The 11928-nt window shown below is 41.9% G+C and overlaps 1 protein-coding gene across 3 annotated transcripts in view; it reads right to left on the bottom strand.

The window, feature by feature from the left end:
• Positions 1 to 881: 881 nt before the first annotated feature.
• The window catches only part of LOC147609716 (putative E3 ubiquitin-protein ligase ARI2), a 35073-nt gene continuing 24026 nt past the window's right edge, over positions 882 to 11928 (bottom strand). For all 3 annotated transcript variants that reach the window (XM_086787368.1, XM_086787369.1, XM_086787370.1), the window contains one exon: positions 882 to 1764. In XM_086787368.1, the coding sequence (XP_086643494.1) occupies positions 1511 to 1764 (254 nt within the window). In that variant the 3' untranslated portion in view covers positions 882 to 1510. The remainder of the gene's footprint in view (positions 1765 to 11928) is intronic.

The following is an 11928-nucleotide window of genomic DNA, read 5'->3' as shown; positions in this document are numbered from 1 at the left end:
ACTCCATCAGCAGGTCCTAGTGAGTCTGGCAAAACCAAAGATTCTTGCACTATACTCCATCAGCAGGTCCTAGTGAGTCTGGCAAAACCAAAGGTTCTATTGTGCGTTAGGTTTCTAGTCATTTTCCTTTATTTTGGCTCCCAATACCCAATTTCAGGGTTTCAGGAGGAGTTCCTATAGTTATCTACTATGAAATCGTGTATTCCTTTGCAAAGCAGTTTGCTACATTCAACCAAGGTGTTGTTGAGTCCCATCTTCCAACCTTTCTTTATTTTGGTGAATATACATCAACTATTGGTGTCACATAAGCTCTTATTCCAAGAATCCTTCTAACATCACAGAACCTTCCTTCTGATCTATAGTCATCTACCATGAAATCGTGCATTCCTTTGCATAGCAGTTTGCTACATTCAACTAAGGCGTTGAGTCCTATCTTCCCACTCTTTCTGATTTTGGTGAATATACATCAACTATTGGTGTCTCATAAGCTGGAGTCTCCGTGTTCACTGGCTACACAATGCCCTTACAAAGATAAGCAATGAAACAAGAAAATAGGTAGCCATTGAGACGTGAGAAATCAAGTATAGATCTTGCAAGATCTATGGGGAGCAGTCAAATCAAAAAAAATAGGCTTCTTACCACACATCACAATGCATGCAACCCCAACTAAATCTATGTTCTTCTTGCCACATTTTGACAGTGCATGATTCCTTTTAGCTTGCCTTCAGTAAGCCTTTCAGGTAAGACAACTGTTTAAAGAACATTTTGACATCAAAGCCAAACTTCTTGATAATGATGATTTGCCACTTGTAAAAGATACGTTAAAACTCAAATCACTACTTTCACTGATGAGACTGAGTTCTCAAATCAACAAGCCTCACTTGCATACCTGTGCAACAAGTCACAATCACAAAATATGCATGCCTTCTAAAGTCGTGACCAGGAGGTTTTATTAGAGAATCAAAACATAAAAGTCACAACATTGCAGCTTCTTCCATGAGATGTAAAACAGCTACTACCGCCTTTTTACAAATTTCACCTCTCAACAAGCTTTCAAACTCAGTTTTATGGGCACCCACCTTAGTTGGCCCTAAAATGTCCATTAGGAATAATGTCTTCAAAGTACAGCCACATAACTTCATAGTAGTAAGTGGATACGCAGCAGCTTTGCTTTGCGCCAAATCTGGCGTATATCCAAGACCAATACTACTACTACTCGTGCATTGGGAACAAACTGTGATTTGAAATTTACATAACATTTAACTGCATAAAAATTTCCTCTGAACAGCTTTTCCCCTCAAGAATAAATCCAGCCCCTCCAGGTACGCATGACACTTTTACTTGGTATCTTATGCCTATATCACCAAAGAACATGTCATTTATCACTGCATCAGACTGGCACATCTACTTTGCTTCTTGCACAATTTCTTTGGAAGCCTTATCATGGACATGATCTTCCCTCTAACCCTCTTCCATTAGGTTGACGGATAGATTAGGTAAGAAAACATAGTCAATCTTGAGATACATCGCCCCCACTAAGGCCCTCAGATGAGGAAACCCTTGCACAATCCTCCACAGGAATATTCAGATCAATGTCACACCACGGCCTTTTTCTTCTGGAAGCAGTGTTACCGGCTGCTTGTGTGGAATCACACCTTTGTGAAGGCTCCCAGTAATTGGATAGCTGCTCTGTGGTAAATTCATTTTCAACGAGCGGTAGCGGAATCACTTTTTCTGATCTCTCTTCTATTGAGAATCCAATTCCTGTCACAATTGAAAAAACACCTGTCAAAATCAATTATCAAGCAGCATATGCACTTAATGTAAACACATACCCTAAGAAAAATGACCACCAACAAACACATCTTATTCCTACACATCGTGTAATGCATGCAAGGCTGTGTATGTTGCACGTGTGATGTGCGTGCCTGAAAAATAGAACGTACCTGCCATAAGCTCATCAAAGAGGCATGAGTGGCAAGTCCGCTTGCCTACTGTAACCAACCCATCATTGACACGCCAATCCACCATAAGATCTTCATAGAATAACCAACCCACCATAAGCTCTTGATAGAGGGACATGACTACCTTATCGATTCACGTGGCATGACTGACTGTGGAGGACATTCAGTTCCAACATTGCCTGCCCCAACCCCAACCTCTACGGCTGCGTGGTCAGATGCTATGGGTGCCTTAATGACCAGCATGTTGTCATTCTATTTGACAGTGGCAGCACAGAAGACGTCATTACTGAGCAGGCTGCTCTACTGGCCTGCTTGGAGTTGACTACTCTAGATAAGAAAGTAGATGCATGACCTTGGAGAGATACAAGGCCTTGTTCGGCTGTTTTAAAAAGATTTTTCTGAAAAACAGTTACCACCCCGACTTCCATTGCCTCGGCTGGAGGATCGTTGTAATGATCTTTTGGCAGCTCCAAACGTCCGAGCACATTTCTCTGGTCGCCTAAATAAAACCATGGAGGCTGAGCTCAATCGCTAGCTAGATGAGCTACTCAGGTCCGTCCTAAAATGCCACCATTCGCAATTCTGATTTTATTTCTATGCATGGATCACCGTGCACTCAACAAGCTGACATTCCAGCAAGTTCTCGATGATGCCACACATCGATTACATCCTCAAGCGACTGAGCCGTGCTAGAGTCTTTTCAATGAATGACCTCAAGAGTGGAGGCGGACATTCCCAGGACCACATTATACTCAATTGGAGCTTCTAGCAACTGCATACGACATCCATTCTTTCGTGGATATCTATCAAGCATACCACACCCACTTTGACGAATTTTCCAACCTTTCGACAACGTTGAGACCAATACATCCAGATGATCCCTGCTAAAGTACAAGCTTTTGAGGCCCTCAAGAAAGCACTTGCTCCCCCACTCAGCCCTAGGTTATTTTACAAGAACCGGCTATGCATACTCGTCTCTCCTCTCAGCTCACTTCACTTACACACACTCACTAGTATGCATTAGAGAGAGAGATTAGCAAGAGGATTAGCAAAACCAAGACTCTATTGCACAATGGGAGAGTATCCTTGTATTATGAGAGAGATTCACTTATATACATGGCCAAAGCTTGTACATGATATTATTCTCCTTTGGGTGAAAAAATTGGGGTTGACGTCAATGTGGTGAGGCTTTCTTCACTTTGTTCGATTTTGGTAACCATATGATAGGATTACCATTATAGTATTCTTATTGTTGAAGCACGTGCACAGACACCCATCTTTGATGAACATTATAAATTAGTGGCTGATGCCTTTGGTGCTGAGGTTTGTTTCTTTGTACAGGCTTAGGGGACTTTTTGATACGCTTGGGAATCCAAGCTTTGATATTATCTTGGTGGTACCCTTGTGCTTGCAGTAATCTTTTTGGTACCCACGCTCGTTGAGATGTTGGAGTTCTTTAAAGAACTCGCATAGGCTTTTGTGGACAATATGGTGGTGTACTTTTATCTTTTCTTGGCCTCTGAGTGCTGTATTAAGGAAGATACTTTTACTGTTGAGGCACCCGAATTTAATTGGCACCTTCGTAGTAGCCTTGTGCTACAAGTAACTGCTTCTCCACCCACATTTTGATACCATTAAGATATCTTGATCTTGGTTGTCTTAGTGGAGTTTTCTTTTTGGTTGCGCTGGAAGGTTGTGGACCCTCCATCACATTGGTTGGCGCTGAGCTGAGATTACGGTTTTGAGACTCATGGTTGTTATTGACAATGAGGCTAGAGTCTGCTGTGGAGAGGTTGTCGATGTTGAGGCTTTGGAGCATATTGCCGTCTCCTTTGGTGAGGATTGTCGATGAAGAGACGTTAGCTCCGAGGCTTTTCCTTTGAGTTTCTTGTTAGGGATAGATGGATGCGCGTGGAGAAGTACTGCGAGGTTTTGGCATTGAACTTCGTTGGTGAGGATGGAGTTGAAGGAGTAGATGCTTTATCAAAGTCTGTCGTTGATGCAGATGGTAGGCCATTGTGTGGAGAGGCTTCCGTGAAAGTGGCTAGTAACTTTTTTGCGTTCAGTATCATAGAAATCCATTAAAGTTGGATCCTCTTCCTTGCAGTATGCTATTGTCAACTTTGTATCGTTGACCATCATGATGACCCTATCGCTAGCAAAGCACAGTGGTGCTTGGACAACAATACTCCATTTATCCTCCAAGATCAAATCTGCTTCCAACACATACTCAACCACAAAAAACTTACAAGTAAGGGGGTTAGTTTCAATATACATTGTATGTTCAAAGTATCCCAAACATGGCATGTTGAAGTCTTGTGTAAATGGAATTCTTTCAGGATGAGCCGTGAGTGTTGGTTGACCTAACAAATTCCATAACTCGAGGGTCATGAGATTATGCTCTTGTGTTGGATAAAGTTGTGCTTGAATTGTGGTGATTTAATTGGAAAGTTCCAATCCAACCATAATTCTCTGGATATTCTCAGTACGATAGGCTGGAAGTTCCAGCTCCTCCAAGGTGTCTTCCTCCTGTAAGAGCAATTGCACAATGCCTACAGAAGTGTTCAAGGTGATTGTTTGCATGGATTCATCAAATGAATACAACGAGTCACGTATCCAAGTTCCACCAAGGACGACATCATACTCAAGAAGATCTAGAGTAAATGGAATGTAAATTTCACATCTCCACCGATTGTTTGAGTAGCATAGCTAAAGTAACCTAGAACTTCAATGTTTTGTCCTTTGGCTCCTCTTGCAAGACCATTGTCTTTAGGGATGAGTTTAGGTTGACCATTGTCTTTAGTGATGAGTTTAGGTTGTCCCAATGACACCCAAGTGTCTATTGTCATGATGTTATGACTAACTCGAGAGCTAATCAACGCGCGTTTGTGCTTAACATCATTGCCTATAAGAAAATCTAACCATACCATGATAGAATCTTCAAGAGGAACCATGGATGTTTCAGTTTTTGTTTCAGCTTCAGATCTCGTTTCGGTTTCATATTCCCATTCCCTTTAATCCTCTTTCTGACTCTCAACTTTTTCAAAAGTACCGAATGCGTACAATAGCACACTTGCTCCTCTGACAATTATAACTGAGATCTATTTAGAAACTTGCGAATCCTCACAGTTCTATGCTATGTAGCTCTTTATGTCTTAGTATAACTCATGTTTAGCCTTTAAAAGTGCAAGTGCTAATGCTATGCTAGCTTCACCATGAGAAAAGTGCATTCCTCCAAATGAGGTTTTGAGAGACTGCTTTAATTTCGTAAGAGATTTATCGAGTTGCTCACATGCTTTTTCAACCACATAATTTGTACAATCTGCCTCTAATGACTCTTCTATAGAGAGTATGTCTTCCTCTTGAAAGGAGAAGCGATACTCCTCTGATTCTTACATTTTGGTTACTTTTTTAGGATTGGCATTATGAGATTTAATCACAACCGGTAATCCTGTATAACACTTAACAATGCTATGCATGCTCTCCTGAGCTTGCTTTTTTCGTTCCGCATATGTCATATGATCGTGATTTTCAATTTAGGGTGGTTGGACATGTTCTAGTTTCTTGATTGGTCTGTGAGGTGCACCTAGTTCCGAATCAGAACTTGTTTCATCCTCACTTATAGACGTACTAGAACTTGTTTCATCTTCTAACTTTCATTGGATCGTCACGTTTTCATTATGTTTGTCCATGCGACGAGATCGAATTCGGGTTTTTGTATCTTGTGTCGCACATGTAGGTGTTGTGGTTTGAGTGGTGGCCTTTGAGGTGGATGCTTTTGCATCATGTGTAGCTTCTGGTTCTTTTCGGTTTATGTTTTCCACAGGTTCCTTTTCCATGTCGCTTATTTTAGCTTTGATTTCAACAGTTTGTTGCCCCTTGTTTTTCTTGGGTTTAGAAGGTGTTTCTTTCTCTTTTGGGTTCTGCTTTAAAGCATGTTGTTCTACCCATTTCAAAGTATTTACTTTGGCATTCTTTTTTACTGTCTCTCGTACCTTGGCTTGTAAGCGTGTAAATACATTTAAGAGTAACGTGGAATAGTGATTGCACTGGACACAAGGCATTTCACTCATCACTTGAAGAGGCATTAAGGATGTTTAGTTTTGAAAGATCTCATCCTCTTAGAGATGTCAGTTATAAGCTTCTAAGCAAGGCTGCATAGAATTTAAGGAATGACAATTCCAAAATCGATCGTTCTTTAGCCATTGCTTCACTTGGTTTAGATGAGGAACATCTCGTATCATGATCATCTGCCATCATGTTGTCATCTAACCGTATTGCTTCTTTATAACAATTGAATGTTTCCGAGTCAGATACAATGATCAAGTTGTGTAAGTTATTATTCTTTAAGCCTATCATGAAACATCTCTTTAATTGAGAATCGTTTAATTTTTTCCATAACTCACATCGTGAGTCCAAGAGTTTTATCCGAAGGATAAAGTCTCTAATGGTTTCGATTAGTCTACACTCAATTGAATAGAGTTCGCTTACTACACTCCACCAATCACCTTGTCTTGAAAAGCCATGAATAAAGGCGAACTTCAAGGTCCTGAAGTTTGTCTTGATCGTCGGTATCAATGTGATGAACCATTGACTAGCCTTTCCCACTAAGCATAGGTTCAACGCATGTACCTTGGTGGGACAGTTTGGATTTCCAAAGGCTTTACATCTCTGTTCAAACATTTGAATAAATTAAACAGGATCAGTTGTTCCGTCGTATTTGCCCATGATTTTGGAGATCTGTACAGCCGTATTTTTATACGAGTCACTGAGGTCGTATATGAGTACTCTTGTGGATAGAGACTCGTTTAGTCCTTGGGCAACTCCCCTTCCTAGACTAGTCAATATGTTCAAGGTGTGGGCATCCAGGAGTTGGAAAGGATTGATACCTATAGGATTTGTGAAAATGTTAGATAAAGGACCAAAGCCCGATGGGATTGAAGTGACAGGAGATGCAAAACCCGATGATACTCTTGTTGTTGGCATGGCGAATGATATTGAGAGATGCATTTGCGGCATAGATTTCAAGGATGTCAACCATTGGGTTCAGTGAGAGTGTCGACCCACGTAGTCTCTCTATCGTTGCCATGTCTGACACTATCAATTGCTCCTTAATGAGCAATCACACGGTTTTTTTTTTTTACTTTTTATATTTTCTCACAGCCCGTTACAGCCTCAGGAGACTTGGTGTACTCTTCGTCGAGTCAAACGAGTGTCCGTTTGCCTTAATGAGCTTAGACGCTACACGCACGTGAACAACCTCTTAGAGATATTTTCCAGAAAAGGTGCATGCTAGTAACTTTCCAGATGCAAGAAGAGATCCTAAAACCTATTTTTCATCAGTCTCAAGACGAAAATTTATTCCGAGAATTTTTTTCATGTTTCGCAGCCCGTTTTTGAATGTGTTCCAAAAAGAATTTGAAAAAACTCTGTATGAGAGAGTTGTAGTATTTTTAAAGTACAACTTTGTCTCTCTCAGACTTTCGTGATTTTGTCGTTTAGACCCTCAAAAAGTAGTCCGAATTAACATGCAACGGAAGTATTTGTAATTAAGGATCCTGTCACACAAGTCTCACACCGCCTTTTGTATCCTGAGTTTCTTGAGTTTAGCAATCCACTTTTATGACTTCAAACTTTAAAGATTCAGAGAGAGAGAGAAAGAAAGAAAGAAAGATATATTAAGCGTCTACTAAAGACCCAATGGACCTATGAGACCAAAGTGATACAATAATGTCCATGGCATATCTCATCAAGGAATGAAAAATAAAACAAAAAGAAACATAAATACAGCTATCTCACTGGGATGATACAAAACTGTCCATGAAAACTCATCATGGAATACTAAGAACATAAAAACATGGAAGTAACATCAGCTCTGAGTAGATGGTATACCAGTCTCCAAAATGTCAAGCATGGGTCCCGAATTATCCACTAAAGGACCTCCTATCCTATTATCGGAATAGTATTTGCTTTATTACTTTGAAGAGAATGACTTTGGACTAACGATAAGCCAAACACAAGATCTCGAAGGACCAAGAGTTGGATTGAACTGTACACGGTTGTAGAAGCACCAATAATGATTGATATCAAGCCTATGCACTTTTCCCAATGGAATGAGGAAAGGCTGCAAATCTAAGACTAAAGTATGGACTGTTTAGAACTGTTCTAAGCTATGTATGAATACTGAAAATAAACGTATGCATGCGTGTTACCTTCACCCAAGGTACTGTAGCAAACATTGATGTTATGCAATGCTGAAAACTGCTTTAAGGTTGAAAACGCAAGTCTTCTGATGGGCTGAATACTGGGAACTGATGCGTTTTGGTGATGGAGACTGAGTGCACATGCGTTGATGCTCCTAGCTGCTGAAGGATGAAACGATGACTGAAAACACTGAAGTATGCAGTGATCTAAGGACTGAATGACCACTTGTTTACGCTCCTTGGACTGAAGGCTCAAACGCTTGATGCTTGTTGGCTGAATATCTGAGATAATGGATGGAATGGTGCAAAAACAAGCCTATTTATATGCTTCCAAGTGCTGGTCAGTTGGTTGTGAAGCTGGCCAACTGTAGCTAGTTTTGCTACACGACTTGTTCATGATAAATAATGGATATTAATGGTATATAAATGCTGAAATAATGCTGTAAAATATGGAAAAAAAATATCAGATAAGCCGGCCAAAAGATATTTTCCCATATCAGTTGCCTTTGAACTTAATAAAATGACCCATGATATCAATATATAAGAGAATACCCAACAGACATAATAAAGCTCGTGTCTAACATGTCCCAGACTGGGACTCACAATGGTATCACGGCATATGACAAATATTCCTAGAAAGGATATTAATGATGAACAAATGTGACACTGAATGCTAAGCCAGCGTGTCGCATAGAACCACAGTGTTGTTAGAATTTGTGCATCTCATGTGTTGTGAAATCTGGTTCTTTTATTGGCATATTCATATTTTCTCATGGGGATTTATGGGTCGTAGGCCAACTACATTCCTCCTTATCCTGTCAACCAACTACATTCCTCCTTATCCTCTCATCACTTGTATCTGAATCCATTCACATGCACATATGCTCTACACCCATCTACTAGCTGGTATTGCCATTGTAAAGCCACTTGCTACTTAATAAAGATGTTCATTACCTGATCTCTCTCTCTCTCTCTCTCTCTCTCTCTCTTATGTTTTGCTTCCGCACTGTGCAACTTTAGCATGGTATCATCTGTGTGAAAATATACCCAAAACAGGTATTTCACCCAGCCCAAAAAGGGCGGACTCCTATGCTGGCCGACTCCTATGGTGGCCGACCAATACCTCATATAAATATGAGGCTCCCCCCTTGTTCATCATCAACCCACGTGGACTTGGCGCCCTGCACCTCAGGCTGCGTTTTTCTCCTCTGCATTTCATGGCCTGCTGGACACTTTGTGGACTGCACCTCACTGAGTGCATCGCCTCCTCCTGCTGGTCAGAACACAGACGGCTCACATCAGCGTTTTTGCCGCCTGCATCAGGTTCATCTACAGCGTTTACTGCTGCTGGACTGGCCGCCTACATCAGGCTCACATCAGCGTTTACATGGCCTACATCAGGCCTGACTTCATCATCCACACCAGGGCTGACTTCATCGTTTACTTCAGGCTGTCTTCAGCGTTTGCCTCAGGCTGACATCAGCGTTTTTCAGCAGCCTTACTTCAGGCTCACATCAGCCTTACATCAGGCTTATATCGGCGCTTTCATCAGGGTCACTTCAGCTCTGTTATCTGCATTTCATGGGACAACAGCTCTCTCTGCTTATTCGGAGTCTCACATAGAGCTCTTGTACTGGACTTCACCATTGCATGCTGTGTGTTCTTACTCTGATCTTTCATACATTTGGTCCTTTGGTCTCTTTTGCCCACATGGTATCAGAGCGATCGTGAGCAAAGGGATTGAAGACCTCGAAAGTACACACCATGGATCGTCTACCCTCGATTCCGGAGCATCAGCTTTTCATACCAGATACTGACTCCCCTTATTCTGATATAGATCACACGGAGGATGGAACTAATCATTCACTGGAGAGCCCTATTCGAGGTCTTTCATTGGGAGACGACCAGACCCACTCACCCTCTAGACCCTTGGCATATGGTTTTTCTTCTCCGAGCTTATCAGCCGTTACTTCCAGAGGAGGATACATGCCCACAGCCAGTGTGCCAGTACTGGACCTAGGTATTCAGCCTCAACTGGAGAGCTCTCCTTCTCATTCTAGCCGACAAACTGGACTTCCGTATGGGACTTTTTCTCAGGAAGGACACGTGCCTCCTCGATCGTTCGGGGATCCATCATCATCCCTGTCGGTGACCGCGTCAGGTTCGTATGTGCCTATTAGTACGTATGTTCCTAACTCTACATGGGTATCTTCTTCTGTGGCACAGGTTCAACAAATGGTACCATCAACTACCCTCGATCCCTGGCATTTTGTGAACCCAAATAGAGGAGGGTCTAGGAGTATAATTCACTCTCCAACTTCTGGTGTTCAAGGAGGTAACAATGTATTCTCCTGTGGTTCCTTTCTGTTCCTACTCCTAATGTGTTATGGAATATGTTGGGTGTTGGACTCACACACTCACACACACAAACCTGCACATTAGGGTTAGGTGCAGGATAGAGAAGCTCACACAGAAATGAGAGAGAGAGAGATCCAAAAGTGTGGTATCCACAAAATGCAAGTCAACCCTTGCATGTGTGCCACATCCATATAATATAGAAGTACAAAATATTATATGTTAGTGTCCTTTCACACTTGATGTCCAAGGGGAAAAACCACATGGGAAAAAGTGCCCTTGGTTAAGCCCTGTTCACACATAGCACTACCATAAGTGAGCATATGCCTACAAATTGTTGGGTGTTGGACTCACACACTCACACACACAAACCTGCACATTAGGGTTAGGTGCAGGATAGAGAAGCTCTCACAGAAATGAGAGAGAGAGAGAGAGATCCAAAAGTGTGGTATCCACAAAATGCAAGTCAACCCTTGCATGTGTGCCACATCCATATAATGTAGAAGTACAAAATATTATATGTTAGAGTGTCCTTTCACACTTGATGTCCAAGGGAAAAAACCACATGGGAAAAAGTGCCCTTGGTTAAGCCCTGTTCACACATAGCACTACCATAAGTGAGCATATGCCTACAAATCCCCCCTGTAGTGGAAGTGTGAACCTGTACAAGGTAGCAGATCACTCTCTGTATGAGAGTAAGCCCAAAGCTTTGCGGAAAGCTTCAAACTTTTCTCGAGGTAAAGCCTTTGTGAATAGATATGCAACATTATCCTGCGTAGGGCAGTAAGATAAACTGATCTCCCTTGCATGTAGCCTCTCTCTGACATAGTGATAATGAATCTCAATGTGCTTGGTAAGTGCATGAAATACTGGATTTCGTGCCACGGCCATAGCACTCTGGCTATCAGTGAGAATGGTGGTGGGTGTCTGCTGACACTCACGAAGATCAGCCAATAGTCTCCTCAACCATACACAATCTACTGTAGCTGTGAAGACTGCCCTGTACTCAGCTTCACAAGTAGATGTGGCAACAATGGGTTGCTTTTTACTCAACCAAGATATGCATGAACTGCCAAGAAAAAAACAATTCCCACTGGTGGATTGCCTGGTATCATAATCACCAGCCCAATCTGAATCAATGTATGCATAAAGCTGCAAGCTGCCCCCCCTGGGATAGAACAAACCAAGATCCAGGGTACCCTTAAGATAACGAAAAATGCGTTTGACTGCTTGCCAATGCTTTGTGCCTGGGCTGTGCATGAATTCGCTCAACAAAGACACCCCAAAAGATATGTCTGGCCACGTGTTACACAAGTAAATGAGGCATCCCACTGCCTGGCTGTAAATGCCGGCCTCAAAAGGCTCTCCAATATCATGCATAGTAAGCCGTACACCTGGTTCTACCG

Source organism: Cibotium barometz, chromosome 50, assembly GCF_041138505.1.
Source record: "Cibotium barometz isolate CiBa-2024 chromosome 50, ASM4113850v1, whole genome shotgun sequence".
NCBI lineage: Eukaryota > Viridiplantae > Streptophyta > Polypodiopsida > Cyatheales > Cibotiaceae > Cibotium > Cibotium barometz.
Note: the sequence above shows the minus strand (reverse complement) of the source record. Positions and strands in the feature narration are given on the sequence as shown.